The 20,582-nt window shown below is 36.5% G+C and overlaps 2 protein-coding genes across 2 annotated transcripts; both read left to right on the plus strand.

Annotated features, from left to right (window-relative positions):
- Positions 1–120: 120 nt before the first annotated feature.
- On the plus strand, positions 121–11,259 carry ITPK4 (inositol 1,3,4-trisphosphate 5/6-kinase 4). Its single transcript, XM_059591687.2, has 13 exons — positions 121–432; positions 1,147–1,182; positions 1,528–1,726; positions 2,232–2,258; positions 2,485–2,570; positions 4,326–4,394; positions 4,829–5,031; positions 5,552–5,705; positions 6,844–6,957; positions 8,414–8,476; positions 8,758–8,903; positions 9,132–9,288; positions 10,689–11,259. Exons 1-13 carry the CDS (start codon positions 289–291, stop codon positions 10,824–10,826), a joined length of 1,536 nt encoding a protein of 511 aa, XP_059447670.1. The 5' UTR covers positions 121–288; the 3' UTR covers positions 10,827–11,259.
- A 1,403-nt stretch (positions 11,260–12,662) lies between these two features.
- Positions 12,663–20,355, plus strand: LARP6B (RNA-binding protein). The gene is made up of 10 exons (XM_059592809.2): positions 12,663–13,170; positions 15,239–15,320; positions 15,559–15,653; positions 15,759–15,830; positions 16,128–16,207; positions 16,309–16,408; positions 18,669–18,716; positions 18,804–18,872; positions 19,470–19,619; positions 19,745–20,355. Exons 1-10 carry the CDS (start codon positions 12,763–12,765, stop codon positions 19,994–19,996), a joined length of 1,356 nt encoding a protein of 451 aa, XP_059448792.2. The 5' UTR covers positions 12,663–12,762; the 3' UTR covers positions 19,997–20,355.
- Positions 20,356–20,582: the final 227 nt, after the last annotated feature.

The following is a 20,582-nucleotide window of genomic DNA, read 5'->3' on the forward strand; positions in this document are numbered from 1 at the left end:
AAATTTTAGTAAAAAATATTATAATATTTTCATTTTCTCGGCAACCAAACAAAAAATCCAAAACAAAAATTGATGGAATCAAATTCTAAGAAGAAACATCCATAAAAACTTATACAACTAACATCAAATTCACAAACTTCCTCTAAAGTTTGTGAGAAATACAAGAAACACCCACTTCACTGTGCAGAGATTTCCACAGAGAGAGAGAGAGAAATACATACAGATTACTTTCCCAAAAATTAAAAAAACATAGCGTTAGAAGTGAGAGAGAGAGAGAGAGAGAGAGAGATGGGTGCGGCAGTAGGAGGAGTGATATTGGACGAGTCAGTACTATTAGCCCCTCAGCACGACGACGATGTTCCTGCGAACTCATCGTTACAATCCGGCGCTGAGTCTCTTCTTCGGAAGCTCCGCCATTCCAAAATCCGTGTGGTATTCCATCTCTCTCTCTCTCTCTCTGTAACTTGATTGTTCTTGGTGCAATATAGTGTTGCTAACTTTCTGGGTTTTCTTTATTTAAGCTGTTCTTCTTGTTTCTTCCCTTTTATTTTTTCCTATCGTTGCAGAAAAATATTTAACGTCTAAGACCCATCAACTTTTATGGTTAATTGCTTAATTTTTGCATGTATAAACATATATTTTTTAATTTTATAATTGAAATGCTTCTGATTATCGCAATGGGTTAATTATCACTGTATTTTTCTTTTGTTGCAATTTCTACTTCTTATAAGTTGCAACTGCATGTTATATTATTGATATCTGTTTTCACACAAGCGCACAATTGCACTCATTTGTTGAATAATCTATTCTTTCACCAAATTTGCTGATATTTCCATGATGAGATTGCATTGGCTTGAGTATTAATACGTGTCTATCATTTCTAAACAGTTCTTTATTCTTGTCCTTCCATTTAGTGTAAACGTCTTATTAAGAAAAGGTGAACCACAATATGTTGTAGTAAATTTTGTTTTCTCTGATCACTGCAATTTAAACTATGCTCTCTATAAGGTTTGTTCTAAACCCTTGACTCAGAGAGGGGAATGTAGAAAATGCACTTCCTCAGATATTGATGTCTTATATGCGCTGCATTTCTAAAACTCCTTTATTAAATCATGTTGATTGGTAAGCATTGCCTTGTCTTTGCAGGGGATTTCTTATGGACTGGATCTCTCAGATCATAAGGTAGTTTATCTTGCACTACTCATGTAACAAGCTATATATATAGCAATACCACATAACTTCGGCATCATTCTCTTTATTTGATTATACGCCAAAAAATCTGTAGCATTACTCAAATTTGAGTACCAGACCATCATTGTTCTTCAAGATGTACCTTTCTTTTTATTCAAAGAATCATCCTTTATTTGGTACAAAAATTTTATTCCTTTCTGTTGTCATTAAGTATTGAACTGCTGAATACGATATCCTTATACTGGCTCAAGCCGCAACTGAACTTCCTAGTGGTCCACAGAGCATTTCTTTTATCCTGATGACAAAGCTGATAACAATTCTCTCTTCTTGTTATAGGTGAGTCTTCTTAAAAGGATGGCGACACTATACTCGTATGACTGTTTTATCTTAAATGCATCTTCTTTAGATGATGCTAAAAATGAGATTATTCTAGCTTGGGGTGACATTGGAAGCAGTATTTTGTACCTAGTTTCTGACAAGAAGATGGAAGTATTTCCTAAACTAAGCAACTGTGGTTGGCTGGTCGTTGTTCTAGGTGAGTACCACTATACCTATTTTCCCCCAGTAGGGGAGCCTCAGAATTTTGTTTTGTTGAGCGACATATATATGGATATACTGGGTCTCCTGGAAAGCATTAACTGTCTACTACTATTCTGGAGTTCAACATCAAGATTTAATGTATCTCAACGGAACATGTCTTGGGCATTCTCTGAGACAAAGAAATTCAAAATAAGCATCTAGTTGATTGTGATTATCTTGGTGTGGGATCTTTTGGATCTCTTTTACAAAAAGATGGGATTTAAGAGGAGTTTTTGGTTTTATGTTTGGATACTTATATTGGGTCGTAGACAGAAATGGCCCTGTAAGCTGCAAATGGCAGTTGTACAAGGAGTGTCTCAATCTGGAAATCAGTTATCTTGATTGGGATGGCAGTGGGCCATAAATTTGTTGACTCTGTTCTTGGACTTTGTAATCCATTTTAATTGTCTCTACCAGATATTAAAATGAAACTATCTAATTGGCTTTACCTTCTATCACAGGATCTCCTGGGCAAGAATCAGCAGATGGTGTGCACCGCCCTCTTCTGTATCCATAATGCATATGATCCTGATTTTTTTTAGGCATAATTATAATTAATTCTAGCCAGTATATACTCGTTTTCTATATTTATATTTGTATCTTGTCATTTATATGTGCTTTTTATTCAGTGAAAAGTTGACAGTCTCTTATATAATCAATTAAGGTTAGATTATTTGCTAAATTTATTTGCTCCTTTGCTTTGAGATATTGAAGGTGGTAGGGCATGTGAGTATTCAAGCATGGTTTATATCAACAAGCTAGAAGAGTTGCCTTTGACTGTATGCCACTTGAATCGAAAGGTTGCGAGCTTATTCCTATGTCACTATTCCAATTATGGAGAATTTTATTTTATTTTTATATTTTTAATGTTTAAAGAGTTAACATGGAGAGACAAAATATATGTTACTTGCTAATATATATATTGAAATGTGCATCATCTGGAAATTTGACAATTTTTTTAATTTTTTGGTTGGCGGATTTTCGAGGAAAATAAATATCCAACTATGGCATTTGTTTCTAAATCCATGTCTTTTGAGCATGCCATAGGTTCTGTAACGATTCAAGAAAAGCACTAGCCACATCTGTGTTATCATCTCAAAATTACTAGTTAATTTGGAGTTTTTCTAAACTCACTTATAAAGCCTAGTTTTACCTAAAGTAAGTAATGTGGGATTTAGCACACATTCGTGTCTTTATAAACCATCAACTTTTTGTGGACTATTCATCTTCCGAATATGGAACCGGGGTGCTACAATCACCCTCCCCCCTTAAACCCTTGACGTCGTCGTCAGGTCGATGTCATGCGGTGCTAATAGTACCACATGGCATTCTTAGGTGGCTTTGATATTATTTGTAACAACTCAAGAAAAGCGCTTGTTATATCTGCGCTATTACCCAAAAAAGATTAGTCAATTTGGAGTTTCTCTAAAATTACTTATAAAGCACAGTTTCACATAGTAAGCAATGTAAGACTTAGTATCCATGAGTGTCTTTATAAACCACCCACTCTATGTGGGTTACTCATATTCCTAATATGAGACTGGGGTGTTACAGGTTCATCTCAAAACACAAAATTTTTTCAATTTTTCGGGAATAAAGAGATGATAAAATAATAAGAAATTAACCTAAAATAATATTATTGGGCTGAATACCATGCGTATATTTAAAGAATCAGTATTTCTAAGCCAAGGAAATAACAATTAGAGTAGCAAAATCATTCATGATCCACATGATATCAAAGAAATAAACTTTCTTGAGTTCCTAAAGCTAAAAAGACATTTTCTATGACCTCTTTGAACTCAATTTTCAGAACACATGACCAACAAATGAGTGATGAGCCTGAAAGTGTTCGAGTTTTGCAGTGTATTTGGATTTCAGAAAGTGAAAAATAAGTGTTTTGATCTCCACTATCCTTTGGCATTGTGTCTGTTATACATTTCAGTATAGTCAAGATTTAATGTGCTACATACCTGGATTTCACTCACTGAGAAGTCTTTTGTTGAAACATTTCAATATTCAACTCAAACTGCTGGTCTATGTAGCCATGCAACATTGCATTCTTAGGTGCAATGTTGTCACTTACTGTGGCCCATTCAAACTTTTGGACCATGATGTTTAGCCATTGGGTGGCTGTGTTTATTAACAGTTTGTTTAACTTTGTCAGCCATATTGGTGGAGTGTGTGTGTGTATTCCCCCGGCTGGAAAAAAAAAATGGAGTCAATTTGACTTTTATTAATTGATCGGGGATATTGGCTCTTTCATATTCTTTGGTAGCATATAATGAACTTTTCTGCTGTTCCTGAAGGTTTAGGTTTGTATTATTATAAATGTCTTGTGGCTACCATAGCTTGCCACAGTCCTTTTTAACCATATAGAATATAAATTGAGAAGTTGAAGAGCACGAGTTGCATTATGATGTAGGTTATACGAATGTATCTCATAATTCATGTATTGTGGTTTAGATAATGCTATCTCTTTTCTGAGTATATTCTTTTTTATGTTACACATGTTCATGACCTTTTAATTTTCTTTTAATGTTTTGCATTGCAAGCAGGCACTTCGCAGCAGTGCTGCAACTGTTGGATATGTTATGAAACCTTCTCGTGAAGAAGATTTTGCTAAGGTGAGCCCTCTATGAAGAAATGAAGGAAATCGTAGTTGTTAGAAAAAAGTTAAAAGATAATAAAAGAAGTACAACTGGTGAAGTTGGCACAAAAGCAGGATACTCCCAGATTTATTTGTCATGTTAAGATGATATTGGAACTAACTGAATTTGGTGTTTAGAATTTTATACTTCAAAGCGGCTTTGACTTCAGGACATTGCTTTTTTCTTGAAATAAAAGTAGTAGACTTGATGGTTATATGAAATGTGATGGATCCGAATACTGTAATTATCTGATTGAGTGGTTTTTGGCCCAAGAGATCTTGTTTGATTTGATTTTGCTAGCACTCTGCATGTTCATGTCTGCAGTTATTCTCATGATAAATTCTAGTCTTTTATGTGTACTATTTGGATTCATGCAATTTGAAGCTTATGAGTTCTCCTGATCTTTGCAGAGGGGTGCATTCCCTTTGTATCCTACTCAAAATGGATTGATGTTCTTGCCCCTCACCTTTGAGCTTCCTTTAGCACCTCAGTTGCAAGAAGTTGACATAGTTCTCCACAAAGCAACTGATGAAATTGTATCCATTGAATTGAGCAGTTCTACAAACTTCTCTGAAAGAATATCTTACACCAGGGGCATGCAGGAATTGCAAAGGTGACTTTTCTGGTCCATAGAACTGTCATTGCACCATCTAACATGAACAGGGTAATTTTGGGGGGAGGGGTGGAACCAACATGCCAATGCCAGCTATTGATGATTTATCACATGAAGCTCCATTAAATTATTTGCTTGTAGGAGTTTTTTTTTTTTTGTGATTATGTCACCATTAATCTTGTTATGTTTCCTCCTTGGCCAAAGTTAAATGTTTGCCTTGTTAGAGAGAGAGAAAAAAGGGTTCTGCCTTGTTTGAGTTGTCTGATACTAAAATGCCTGAAATGGAGTTGACAACTTGTGCAACGAAATAGCGTAATTAGCTGAATATTAGCCAAGCAGCAATCATATTGAATTTTCTTGTGAGCTTGTGAGCAGAGGGTTCCCAAAAGAATATATCTATAGGGAACTTTGAGGTATCTTTGCAGACTGTTGCATATCTGTTTATTTTAGTATCAAAGGGAAGGGGCATTATGTGATACAGTTTCTAAGGTTTTTTCTTTAAACATTTGTTCTCACACAGATATATGGAGCATCAATCGGATTGCTGTGTGATTGACCCATTTAATAACATTTACCCTGTAGTGGATCGGCTGAAAATTCAAGAGATTCTCCTTGGGCTGGAGGCTCTTAATACTGAAGGCCACTGTACCATCAGGGGCCCCCATTTTCTCAAGGTCTTATGTCTTGATGGTATTTTTGTTATGCTTGTAACAACTGCTACTGCAAATTAATAACAAATAGCCTGGATGATTTACTTGTTTATACTATGCAAACTTTTTTGTAATTGGCAACTTTTAGGTGTAGATGTCTTCCATAATTTTATGTTACTACTTAACTGTTTCTTTTATTTATTTTAATGACAAGATAGCTCCTAAATCCACAAGTATGGTATCCATGATAATTTGCATCGTATACCTGCATTTTAGAATGGATATCTATCACTGGGCTACAATGCTATTAGTTGTTATATGCTCTGTAATATAATGGATCTTGCATTGCTCATAAGTAAAACTGTTAGTTCTAGTTTGCTATTTCTAAGATACACAAAGAAACACAATACTATTTCAGAATAACTCTTCTGCAACTTTATCTCTATATGATCATCCATGATGAATCTATGCACACACCATTAAAGGCAACAACGATGGTCTAATTGTGTTCTGTTTTTTCTTTTTTTTGATAGGTAATAATTGTGTTCTGTTAAAGTACTTGGGCATGAGTGAAATAGCAACTCATGGAATTTGTCAGAAAGAAAAGGAAAAAGGAAAGAAAATAAAAAGATGGAAAAAGAAAAAGATGAGGAATCATGCTGTAAAAAAAAAATGGTGGTATTGCTTTATCAATTTTTTTCTTTTCAATTCTACTACTGGTATTTGTCTAAGTGAATAATTAATGGGATTATCTGCATATATTGGACACAGATAAATTTCATTTTTTGAATCTTTTGATGCTTTAAATGTTTGAAGTTATTCCTAGGTGCACTTATAAAATTTTTTTTTTTAAAAAAAAGTTATTCCTAGGTGGCTTGTCTTGTATACTCCCTGTGTACATGGAGCACCTTACGCTTTTAATGATATTTTAATTATTTATTAAAAAAAAATGTTTAAAGTTATTCTCTCCCCCTAACTGGGTGTCTCTTTTGTGTACTCCATATATACTTGGGTTGCACCCCTTTATGCTTTCTAATAAGGTTGAATTACTTACAAGAAAAAAATGTTTGAAGTTATTCCGTTGATATTCAAATATTGGATCCTTTTTAAAATTCTTTGAATTTCTTTACAAATTCAGTAAGTCTGGTTTTTAATTGTGCAGGTTGATAATTTCCATGAACATGATTTGGTGCAAAGGCTGTCTGAAGCCAAATTATCTCTTCCAAGTATTGTGAAACCGCAAGTTGCCTGCGGTGTAGCTAATGCTCACACTATGGTACTAACATTTTCTAGTTTCATTTTGGATTCTGGTATTATGAGTTTTTCTTTCAAGTTTTTTCAGCATGCTACCCTTTATTGAGGGCCAATTACCTTGAATTCGATGTTGCTAGAAGGTTTGCCAATGACTAAAGTAGACACCCATATTTAGGAAAGATGTGGGAAAGCCATCTGCAAAGCAATATAGTATTGTGAAACTTCATGTATTAGCTATACATCTTCTAGCAATTTTTTTATGTTATGGAATTGTGTAAACAAATTGAAACTTTTTAAAGAATTTATTTGGCTATGTCACAAATATGGGTGTTGGTGTTTAATGCAGATATAACATCACTGTTTAACATTTGTATTCCTTTTTAAGTTCATGTTTACCATGAAAAGTTGCTTCTGCATTATGTAAACAAAATTTTTGAACAAAGAAGAGTTACAAGGACATCTATATTTATGTCAATGTTTTCTGTCAATGTTACGTTCTTATTTCATTTAAAAGAAAAAGGTTCTTTTTTTAAAATGTGTTTGATAATAATCTTTGGGGCCTTTAAGCCCTACATTCTATAAGGGGCAATAGGGGTACTGGTTCAAATTTACAGTGCATTATAAGCAGCTTGGTGCTAATCCATGATTTGTTGTCAGCAGTTCCTCTGTTAATTTTGTAGCCCAAAAAATTGGAAAAACTAATAAACCTAGATATTTACAATCTGGTAATGCACATTATTCAGTTCAATAAAGGCTTTAGGGACTGGGAAATATGAGATACAAACTCATTGTTTGAACATAGTTTTATGAGTTTAAGTTTGTGGGGTTATTATCATCTTTTAGCTACAGGTTTTTGGTATTTTCCTTTTTATCCAAAGTCTAGTTTCCTTGGTAAGAAGATGTTTGTGCTTTTTACTTTCGTGGATTGCATTTAGTATAAATTACCTACACACATCATTCTGCAATTTCTATGTCCGGAAAGCATGCAGTTTATGAGGAGAAAACTCAGATACATGCATAGCAAGTTTGTTGCCCTCTTTAACTTTTAGTTTGCACACATCATCTTTCTGTTTCAGGTTGATTGTGGTTCCTTTTTTATCCATTACCTGCATTCCGATTTTTGTGCCAGATCTTTGCCTTAAACAATGATTCTCTCTTCATTTGGCTTCAATTCCAATTACCATTCATTACTGGCACATGATATGCTTTTATACTTCTTGATCTAATGTCATTTCGAAAAGGAATTACGTTGCAAATTCTTGTATTCCTGGTGCAAAATGGTTAATGGGTTGCCATGATTTTATGTGCATGCGTCCAGAAAACTAATTAGTTCATTTCTTCAACTTGCCAAAAACATTGATTTTGACCGTTCTTATTTAGATATTGTTCTTGGTATATTACAAGCAAGCTATGATTGTACGCACTTTTTTTTTTTCTTTTTAAAATTTAATTAAATAGCTTAATCTTTTACATAACAGGCAATTGTATTCAGAACTGAAGATTTTAAGGACTTGATGGTTCCTCTTCCAGCTGTTGTGCAGGTGAGCAAGAAACAACTTGCATTTTGAAGACTTCAGGATTTCTATTTGCCTTATCATGGCTAACTAGTTGGCACTCTTGAAATTGTCTTTAATTATTTCAATATGGAAACTGTATCAACTCCAACTATGTATGACATACTTATGGAAGTGGGTGTGAGGGCCCAAGTGTCAAATGCATTCACGTGTATGGTTAATATCTTGTGAAGCAAGGTTAATTTGTTGACTGTTGAGTAGAATGGGTTACTCCTTTTGGCTGAACTTGGAAATGACTGGAACTGCAGGAATACGTAGATCATTCATCCACTCTGTACAAATTTTACGTCCTGGGTGAAAAAGTTTTCTATGCTGTTAAAAAGTCTACACCAAATGCAGATATCTTGATGAAATTATCTGAAAGTAATGGACTCAAACCTCTAGTTTTTGACAGGTATGTGTCTTTTCTCACTTCTGTTTTCCGTCTTTCTTTTTGGCCAAGGGTTTTTGGAGCAAATGGTATCTCCTCCCATCAATAGCGATGGGTTCAACGCCATTTTGGGTCTGCAAGTTTTATTTATCTAGTACAAAAAGTTTCTCTCTTTCTTTTGGTTTTTACTTGTCAATATATGTTTCAGAGCGTGTATTGGATGACCTATAATGTGCTGATCGCTCTTTGCAGCTTAAAATCTCTACCCACTGGCGGTGAAGACCAGCATCGTGGGGATAGTAATTGCTCCAAGGTCACTAATCATTGCATTGATCTTGAGCTGGTCACAGATGCTGCAAATTGGCTAATGGGAATGCTTGATCTTACTATCTTTGGCTTTGATGTTGTTGTAAGTAGTTCATTCAAGTTCTCTTGACTATATACTCCATGGCATTTTCATCATTACTAAATTAAACTGTCTCGTCATCTTTAGGATGATTCCAGTTTCCACAATGTTATAACTGATATCTTTATTGCTGAACCTTGTAGATTAACACACAATATAAAAACTAAAATTGACCAAACCTGTATCATAAAATCTACCATTGGGATCCCTAGAATTTCTTATCTTCCTCAAACTCATAGACACTAATTCCATCCGACTTCCTTGCCCTTCAATATTCTGGTATCTGCTGTTTTATAAATTGTTTAAATTTTCCAAAGGAACTATTATGTATAACTTAAAAGGTTTCCTATAATCAATCCCTGTACTTTCATTAAAAATAAAATTGCCTTTAACTAATGTTTGGACAACCCATTGGATACCAATCTGATCAAACAGAAATCTTGAAATGCTGGTCAAACAAACAGTGGATAAAAAGGTGGTTGACAAACTATGCAGAAGCTCTACTTATTAGGTAGTTGAAAAACTATGGAGAAGTTCTACTTACCATGGCATCTTGAAATCAGGGATTGACTATCAGGGTATCATTAGAGTGGCAAGCAAGAAGTACTGCCTATAAAACCATACCAGTCAAAATATATAAATAAATGAAATAAAAAGATGAGCTAGAGAAGTTGCTGAAGTAAACATAGTTGCAAGTTGGGGCCTTGAAAACGTCGCTACTAATTTCACCACAAATTAAGTTCCTAACCTGGCTCTAAAGAGGAGAAAGAGGTGATGCAGAGCATGAAAGCTCAACACCACTGCTCAAGGGTTCAAAGTCAGAGGAATATATCATTTGTTGCGAGTCAAATTTGGGGACAACTATAATAATGGGAAACCAGAATCGGCCTTTGGTGAAGGAGGGCTAGGATGTCAGGTGCCAATCTCAAGGATGGCGTAGTGTTTCTTTTGCTCTTGACCACCATTTAAAAGTACATCGTTTAAGTTGAGTTGGTTCATATCATCGATATCATACATAAACATTCCTGTTAAATAGAGTCAAGCACTATGGTTATGCAAAATCAGTATTACTATATTTGTGGGTTACTAGATGTGCAGGGTGAGAGAGGTCCACTGATGGGGTTTCTTTCCTCCTAATCTGCATCAATTATGCCAAATTGGAATAAAGAAAAGTAAATCATGTATTCTTTTTTTATGTATGTTAAATAGATAAACATTAAGATTGAGATTTTCACTTACTCATGTTATATAAGCATCCATATGTTGGTCATTATTTTACGTTCTTTAGATTTGTTCTAAACGTGTGATTTTCAGTATCTTGCTTGTTATAAAACTAAATGTGATTGATAGATTTCTTGCTTTCCTCCTCTTTAGTAACCTTGTTTATTGTGCTGAAATTTCAGATTCAGGAATGCACCGGCGACCATGTCATTGTGGATGTAAATTATCTCCCGTCATTTAAAGAAGTGCCTGATGATATTGCAATCCCTGCGTTTTGGAGCGCTATTAAGAAGAAGTTTGAATCAAGAAAGTCGAAGTAAGCAACAATAGCTCCTCTTTTACTGTGATGACCAGATGTTGGTTAGTGAAGATATCATCACATCTGGCTTTAAGATGCCAACCATGATCTTTTTTGTGTTGGAGGTGAATATAAGATGCATATTCAGCAATTACATATCGTGGCACTTTGGGAGGAAATCTGAGCAGAGGAAGTGTCAATATCCTTTTCTTTACTGCTATTTATCCTTCAGCTTCTTAATGTAATTTCCATCTACAAGCAAGCTCTTTTCGGAACACTCCAGTCTCACTTTGAAAAAATGAGTAGTTGACATAGAGTGAGTGAATTATAAAGACATTTATGAATGCTAAGTTCCACATTAGCTTCTTATTAGGTGAGATTGATTTTTATAAGTAATTCTAAGAATGTTCTAAATTGACTAGTTATTTTGGAGTAATAATGTAGATTTGACTAGAGCTTTCCGTGGTCGTTAGGCTTTCGCCTTTCACTGCCCCATGTCAGACAATTTTTTTTTCTTGTATAAATTCTAGATACCCTTTGCCTCCAGCTATACCTTTGGGGACAAACTTTTTATTTATTTTTATTTTATTTTACTTATTATTATTATTTTAATAATTAGTAACCTCTGGGGACGACTTCCCCATGGAATAGCAGCAGCATAAAGATATGAAGAATGAAATAGCTATTGGGTGAGCCAAAAATTGGGAGTCCACTAAATCTTGCCTAGAAAAGATTTCCAAGGGGGAGACATTAACCTCTCTCTATACAATGTTGATTGGCCTTTTTTGTTTGAAAGATTTGTCCATTTTAGTATGCTTACAAGGGCTTTGTGGAATTGCTCAATTGTGGGGTAGTCAGTGCTGATTTTACTGGGTTATAATATCTTCCTGTTTAGAGTCCTTTCTTATCCATTTACTATTTGATTTGTTGGTCCATCGTGTCTGCAAGAAATTGTTTTGGATTTGTCATCTTTGGCCTTATTGTACATCCAAACAATAAAAAACAAACATATATTTGATACATTTGCTTCGAGTTATCCATCTTTTATTCACCAACGCTTGTGGCATGGTCCCTCTAAAGCATTTATTTGGTAGATGAAAAATGGTTTTTTAGTTGAGAAACCATGTCACATCGGCTTTTGGTAGATGAAATGTGAATACTTATTGGCGTATAGTTTGTTTAGGCTAAACCAAATCCAAAACATTAATTGTGGTTTTTGTTTTTTTCTTTTTCGGGCAGCAAAGAAAGAAATTTGCACTAGGCAGGTGGTATCCTATTGAAAGGCCAAGCCACATGGATCGAGGTCTCAATAACTTCAAAGATAGGGAGGGTGCGGTTCACGGGACCAAGGCTTACTCTGTACAGGTGGGTTCGAAATGCCCTACCTTGCAGAGGTTCCTCGATATCAAAAGAAATGACTTCAAAGATAGAGTGATTCATTTAAAATAAACAGTTTGAATTAAAACACTAAAAGAGTGGTCGGATCACTCTTTAGGATTGAGGAGTAGTCAACAATCGTTTTGCCAACAATCACCACCTTAAAGATAAAGAGTGATCTTACAACTGCGATGTCTCGCAAGTGGTGCGATGTCTCGCAAGTGGTGCAACAACCCCCAGGATTTGAGGAGGGGGAGGGGGAGGGGGAGGGGGGGAGGGGCCTTCCACTTTCTACCATTTATGAAAGAGGAATGGGAGATCTTTGAAATTTCACGCTCGGATCTGAATGGGTGAATCCAACTCACAAAAACATTATTAGGAGGAGACACAGATCACTGTCTCTCCAGGAGAAGTAGGGCCCACAAGAGCTTTCTCCCAAATCAATCAAAAATCATCCGAGTCGTCTATAAATAATTGATGATCAGACTCCTCATAAGGTCCGAGAAGGCCTCTCCATTGTCTCCACGCCCTCTACAGGGCTCTATCCCCGGAAACCCTAGCAAAGAGAAACCAGAAAAGATATGGCACATGAATCGGCTGCCCCCGAAACTGCGCATTCAGATCCATCGCTGTCCCGAAACGTTTCGTTTAGCCGCCTGAACGCGCAGGCCCCGGAGTTCGTCCCCACGCCTCGCGCTTCCGCTCAGCCACCCCGCCTCCTCGTCCCGCCGCCGCCTCCGCCTCCGCCCTTTCATCATCATGTTCCGATTCAGGCCCACGTGATCCCTGTCCACCATCCTCATCCCCACCATGTTCCGGTTCAGGTTCAGTACCAGCCTCATCCTCATCATCCGCATCATCACCATAATCATCATCAGTTCTATGAGCAAGAGGTGGCTCCGCAAGCTCAGATTGAGTCGGATCACGCTCCCGCTTCTTCCAACAAAAACAAACTCTCCGAGGAGGCTACTGTCAAGGTTTTGAATCAGGTACTCTGAATCTAAATACCAATTCCCAATTGCTTTTTTCTTTTTCGATTCGTGTTTTGCTGCATTATGTTTCTTCAATCATATTTGTTTTTCGGCACAGAGTAATGTTACATGGATGGTGTATATGAATGGAATACTTGGCATTGCATCAAACTCTGTTTTCTGTCTCAAAAATTATTATTTTTTGACTCTCTACTAGCGTAATTAAAGAACTGAAATATAGACATAGATAATGTTGAAATGTGCTTTAGCCAGCAAGTCGACACGGGTAAATATTGGCTGTGGAATTAGGATGTTAGCAAAGCAAAGATGTGCTCTTGTATTTGTTTCTGGACAAATCTTATATTATATATCTTCAAGGGGATTTCGGTAATGCTTCTGTAGAAGTTCAGACCCCTGTTGGGTTTGTTGTCAAGTAGTCAAATTTGAAATGAGGAGCAAACCACGTGTGAGAGCTTCGTTTAACAACGAGATTTTAAGGGTGATACAGCACGTAAATATTAAGTTATGTGATATTTTGGGGGATATTATGGAAGGTAGCCTGGTGACACCATACCATCAAGTTGATGTTGGTTGTCAGATTTTTGTTTTCTTTTGTTTTTTTTTGTTTTTTTTTTTGTTTTTTTAAATACGGAGGATCATTCTGGCACATGAAAGTGGCCGTGCTGGACAATGGAATTGTACATCATGTACTGCAAAGATAATGGTGGCCGGACTTGATTTTTCTATGTACAGAGTAAGTGGCTCTTTGGTATCAAGTTTTAAGTACTATTAGTTTCTGTATAGTTTCAAGCAAGAGATTATCTATATATTCTTGGAATCCCAGTTAGCCGAGATGTCTGTTTTGTAGGCTGAAAATTGTTTTGTGTCATCTCCACATCTAAGAAAATTTATTACGATAACCTTCTGCTGGGATTTAAAGGGCAATTAGCCTACACACTGGAGGTTTGTATCTGCTACAGGATAAGGCAAGAGTTGCAAGGCGCACATGTTAATAGAATGGTCCTATGATAATTCACAAAGCTAACGTGAGGTGTACAGTTTCAGTGTATGAATGCATGTTCCTGTGCTCTTCTTTAATTATGGGGGATATTTTGGATTTAGGACATACTTCTTGGCGCAATCTTTTTTTTTTTTTTTTGATAAGTAACAAGTATATTAGCAAGCGGCGTAGAGGGGCGCAACCCATGTATACAAGAGGTATATAGGGAAACTCCTATTGATTAGAAAAAGATTTACAGAGCTCTAAGAAATCAGAAAAGGTGGATTCATGCGAGTTCAACCAAGTCCCGCTCCAAGAGAACAAAGTATGTAACGCCAACTTCCTCAACTCAATCATGCCACTCTCATTATTCTCAAAGCTGCGTGCATTCCGTTTTCGCCATAAACACCACATCACACATAATGGGACGAGCCTCCACATATGCAAAGCATGCGTATTACCCAATTGACCCCTCCAACTTTTCAAGATATCAATCTTGAAACCTAATATTGTAGACAAGTAGGTTTGAGAAAAATAATTGGGAGAAATGTCGATACCTCATTTATCAACATTTTTTATATGTTGAAAGAATTCATAAATTAGAGGGAAAATTCGGAAACTACTATTGAAACTTTTTGAAAACTTGATAGTAAATTTAATGCACAGGAGTCCAAAGTAGGACGAAAGTATTATTCTCCTGTATGTTTTCCTCTACACCTGTTGGGAGGGAAAACAGAGACGCAATAAATAATACTTTTGGACTTCCATTGGTGCCGTAAGTAAGTTATGTTCAGGGCTCCGTGTTTTGATATGGACGATAAGCCAGCAAGAGTTGTTATATGAGGGAGGAATTTAATGAGAATATTTTGTGTACTTAATTGTATTTGATATCGGGTTTTGCACTATGAAATTGGCTTGATGATGTAAGACTCCTTATTGAGATGATGTTTCTATTTTCTTAGTAATGGCCATGGTTATGTGTGTTTTCGAATTAAAAATTATGTTATTAACTTCTCTAATAATCTAATCATTTCTTTGATTCTAATCTTTCTGTCTGATCTTTCTGTATGGCATATTAATCTGTAGGTGGAGTATTATTTCAGTGACGTAAACTTGGCTACTACTGATCATTTGATGAGGTTCATTAACAAAGATCCTGAAGGATTTGGTAATATCCTCTGCCCCCTTATATACTTGATATGCTTTCTACCATAATACATGCTACACAGGAAGTTCTGTATCTTTCTGCAATTGCTAACACACAAATAAACTCAAACTATACACGTATTTTTTTGGGGTGAAGCAATTGATTGCAGGGTAATAATTTAAGTAAACTTTGCTTAATGTTTGCCATTTTGGAAGTTCATAAAGCATTTTAAGCTTCTAATACTTCTGTCATTATATAGTGCCTATATCTGTAGTTGGATCTTTCAAGAAGATTAAGGCTCTCATAAATAGTCATTCCCAGCTGGCGACTATTTTGCGGAACTCATCAAAGCTTGTGAGTTCCTTCATACACTCTTGCTTCATAGACTTTTCTGTTGTTGACTCTTCATATCCATTTATTTTTGCCTTTGTTTGTTAATATTTCCTTGATGCTATGCAGGTGGTCAGTGAAGATGGAAAGAGAGTTAAACGCCAGCATCCCTTAACTGAGTCGGACATGGAGGAGTTGCAAGTAAGTTTTATTCCATTTGGTTTATTCTCATTGTACTTTTTGTCGTCAGAGATAATTGGCTTCCTCATTTGTAATATTCTTCTGTTACTTTTAAGCCAACCACTTCCTGAGTGATTAATTTGAAAAACTTGAATATATTGCAAAATGGCATGTATTTTGCTGCAAAGTTATCATTTATCTTGTCAATGTCTGGTAAGTTTCATGCTAGATCTTTGTTGTTCAAATTGATTTTTCTTAAAGTTCTCAACAACTGAACCTTGTTATTACTTATTATCTAATACTTATTTTGATTTGCAGTCTCGCATAATTGTAGCTGAAAACTTGCCTGAGGATCATTGCCACCAAAATCTCATGAAAGTTTTCTCTGCCGTGGGAAGGTACCAAGATCATTTCTACTAGAAAAATATTAAACTAATACCTTGCTTGTTAAAAAAACTTTAGCAATAATTGTCCTTGATGTTGAGTTGTCCTTTGGCAGTGTCAAGACAATTCGTACCTGTCAGCCTCAAACATCCAATGGTGGAGCTTCTTCCGCATCCAGATCAGGAAAATCTGATGGTATGCTTTTCAGTAACAAGGTAAGCAGGCAAAACAACATTTTGCCTTGGAGCAGGTTATTTTTTGTGGTTCTGGTGTTAAGTTTTACTACTGCTTCATCAACTTTAAGGTGGCAGTCATTCTGTTCTGTCAGAAATTATGTTTTTTTTATAGCTTTGACAACATTGATGCCATTTTTTCCTGAATATAAATGGGGTAATATCCAAGCATTCTAGTTGCCAATGACATGCCACATGGTGGACTTTCACGGTAAAAAAAGAGAGGTGGGGGGTGGGGGGGTGGTCCAAGTGTACGGTACATTGGGTTACTATTACAGCATTCCAAGCAGCTATCCAATGATTTTCCTAAATATAGGAAACCAAAATACTTTTTGCTTTCATATCTAAATACACTCTACAATAGGCTTCCCTTATCATTCTCTATATCATTAAAATATATTTTTTTTATTTAGTTTTATTCATTTCTTTTTTACAGCCATCTTAACCTTCTCTGACATTTAGGAAAATTTAATTTCATCTTCTTGACCTTCTGGGTATTGATCATTCTCCTCATTTTGACGAATCCAAGCACCAGTAGCTCCAATCAACGCCTTTTTTCAGATCCTCATTCTCGCTGTTTTGGATCCTCCTTCTTGCTGTTTTGGAGATCTAATTTGCTGCCTGAGGCTTTATTTCCATTTCTCCCATCGGCGAGATCGAGCTTGTTCATTGGTGAATGATTACTTGTCTTGCTAGACTCACTTAATGCTCACCTTCTCTCTCCTCAACAAAGTTCGCATCTTTCACCCTCTTCTCCTTCAAACTATAATGCCGTATCCAACCTGCTAACAGCCAGATTCGACTGCTCCACCACGGGCTTCTCTCTTTCCTGACCCTACTTGCCTCGATTCTTTATCTTCCTTCTCTCTCCTCAACAAAGTTCGCATCTTTCACCCTCTTCTCCTTCAAACTATAATGCTGTATCCAACCTGCTAACAGCCAGATTCGACTGCTCCACCATGGGCTTCTCTCTTTCCCAACCCTACTTGCCTCGATTCTTTATCTTCCTTCTCTCGCGCCATGTCTCTAACCCCCCATATAATAGTAGAAGACAGGAGAAGGTAAATCCTTGCTCATATTTCTACCTTTGTATCTTTGATTTCGTGGTATGAGGGTCAGATCTAGCCTTTCATTTTGATCATCGGGGTTAATATTTTTATTTGATTATGTTTGTATTTTAGTTTGGAGTGCTCGATCTACCTGTTCTGATGGTCAAAACTAATTTCTCTTTCTTTTGATTCTCTGGCTTAAGGGCTGAGAATGAAAAGACAATTACATCTCCCACCATCGACTCCAATGAGCTCTCTGCCTTCCACCTCACCTCCTCCTGTGCAATCTCTCTTTACAAGAACCAAAGGGGAGGGGGGAATTGGTTGAACAAAGGTGAAGAAGAAGAAGAAAAAGGGTAGGGGAAGAAGAAGGGTTGGGCTGCGTGGAGAAGAATAAGAGAGGTGAGAGGAGAGAGAGCATTGAGTTTTATGATTATAATAAGCATTGGGAATGCTACAATTCTACCCAACTATAGCATTTCCAAGGTATAGGGAAGCTATGGGGAAGCTGCAGTAGGTAGGTTTTTGTGATTTTTTTTCTTTCGATTTTCCCTTTATTTAGGAGATGGAACCACCTTTAGGGTAACTGCTGGGAATCTCCCAAAGGAAAGTATTTACTGTGAGTTCTGTTTGGTGGCACGAGGTACATGCTTGTCTGGTGACTGGTTGGGTTGTGGCTCATACTATATGGTTTTGAGTAGCAGTTTAAAAGTCACTGGTTTGAATTGCATGTTAATTATGAGCAAAACTTTGAGGCTTGTCCTTTTATTAAAGATGCTTGTCCTAATTATTCAGATTTAAGATTTATATTTTGATTTTCCTGTTCATCAGTGCATCTGTGCTGATGATACAATGACCCATGGGTTCATTGGGCTTTAAAGAAGCTTCTCTATGCACCCATGCATTTTTTACTAGAGCATTTCAGTGGTTGTTATGATGTCCTCATGTAAATGTGTCACCTTTTGCCCTACATGATTGCCATTACTAAATGTATCCAACTCTTTTGAGGAAGCTATGCTAGTTTACAATAAACTGTCATCTAAACTTCAGATTATGAGGAAACGTACTCGGTGAACTAATTTGGCATTTAGTGCAATTGTTGCATTTTTTTTTTATTCTTTTGATTTTGATCCACAAACAATAATCAGTTGGCTATGAGAATCTAATATCGGAACTCTTCATTTCGTATGTAGTGGCATGCTTTTGTGGAATATGAATCTGTTGAGCTGGCTGAGAAAGCAGTGAGTACTCTTATTTTCTGGTATATAACAGTAATTTCTCTTCCTTGCTCATTATAGCATGCATATGAGTAAATTATATTTTTCCAGGTTGCGGAGCTAAATGATGAGGGAAACTGGAGGAGTGGCCTTAGGGTCCGCTTAATGCTTAGACGCACGGTATATGCCAAATATTGAACTATTTTCTTCTTCATCCTTTGTTTGCAATCCAGCTGAGTGTATTCACTAATTCGCCCACTTAAATATAAAAGATAATAAACAAATAACTAAAGTGGTTATTCATTATTGAAATACAAATAATAACAAATGAACAATTCATACTTGTAAAATAATAATAATGAATGAGCAATTCGTGTACAGGGGCTTTGCCTTTTTTTCTTTTAATAAATTATTATTCATTAAAAAAAAAATAATGAATGAACAAAAAATATAGGAGGGTAGTTCATTTGCCAAAAATCATGTCCATCTTAACCTAATTATCTTTCCTGCAGTAAGGGCATAATCTAACACAAGTCATGAGATGCAGAAATTGAAACAAAGAGTGTGTTTGCGTGTATGAAAAATTGAACTTGTATGTGCAATCTTGGTTGGTCCCAAAACCAGGAAGGTTTGTACCTGTAGTTTCTGTCCAGTTTCTGCTCCATGGAATGCAATTCTAGTCATAGTTGATAGAGCTAGTTTGGTGTGAATGAAATTCTAGTGTATCCAATTACGGGATTAGTCCATTGATGTTCTTTGCAAATTTTCCATTTCCAGTCAAAAGCTTCTTCATCGCGAGCGAAAAAAGGGCATGATGGGGAAGTGAACTTTGAGGACGATGATACTTCTACGTCTGATCAGCAGCAAAATGAAAAACAATTGGAGTATCCTCACCAGCAGTCTGATGCCCCTCCATATGAATATACAGTAAGTGCTAGCGTATTGTTCATGACATGACATTCAAATATTTTAGTCAGAAATATGGATGACACATTTCCTCCCCCCTGCCCCCTTTTTCGCATATAATGATTTTTTTTTTTTCTTTCGTGTAGGGGGAGGAGCATGTCAATGAGAAGGATGGCGGACAGAGGAGAGGTCGAAGCCGTGGCCGGGGCAAGGGACGCGGGCGGGGTCAGCACCACCACAATAATCGCGGAAATCATGTGGGAACCCCCCCTTCAAGTAATATATGCAATAATGAGCTGCCAACAGTAGCCAAGCAGCCTCCAGGGCCCCGTATGCCAGACGGCACGAGAGGATTTTCAATGGGTCGGGGAAAGCCAGTTGCTGTGAATATTGCATAATCACTCGGCATTCTACATATATTATTAACAGGGTTTTCTTGTATCTGTGCCTGCAAAAGTGTGTGTTTGGATGGGGAACTGTCTTCTTGTGTGGTGTTGATGGCAGGGTTTTACAAGGGCTGTCAATCCATTGTAGTTTGAAAGAGGGGTCAAGTTAGCAGTATAAGCCGAGTACTTCATTCCGTTTGCTTATGTAATTCACTAAGAATGATTAAGAAACAAGATGCTGTTTTTTTTTTTTTCTTTTAATGTAGAAAGGAGAAAAAAAAAAAATAGTGGGGAGCCAGCAATACCTATAGGTAAATGTGAGTGAGGAAGAAAGAAGATTGCAATATAAACTGTTCATTACATTTCTCTTTCCCCGGCTCTCTGTCTCTCTGTCTCTGTCTCTCTCTCACATCCCCTGGATTCTGAAACCCAGTTTTCACAAGATCCCAAATCTTAGAATTCAACTAAACTCAAGTAGCAGGAAAGTGTTTTTATGAAAGACTATGAGTATGTAAAGTAATCCCTAATCATTTTTGGAACAAGACAGTTCTCAATTGTTTTCCAAGTAGATTAACATAATGCCCATTTTCTGGCATTA

The sequence above is a fragment of the Corylus avellana genome, chromosome 4, assembly GCF_965113065.1.
Source record: "Corylus avellana chromosome 4, dhCorAvel1.hap1.2, whole genome shotgun sequence".
NCBI lineage: Eukaryota > Viridiplantae > Streptophyta > Magnoliopsida > Fagales > Betulaceae > Corylus > Corylus avellana.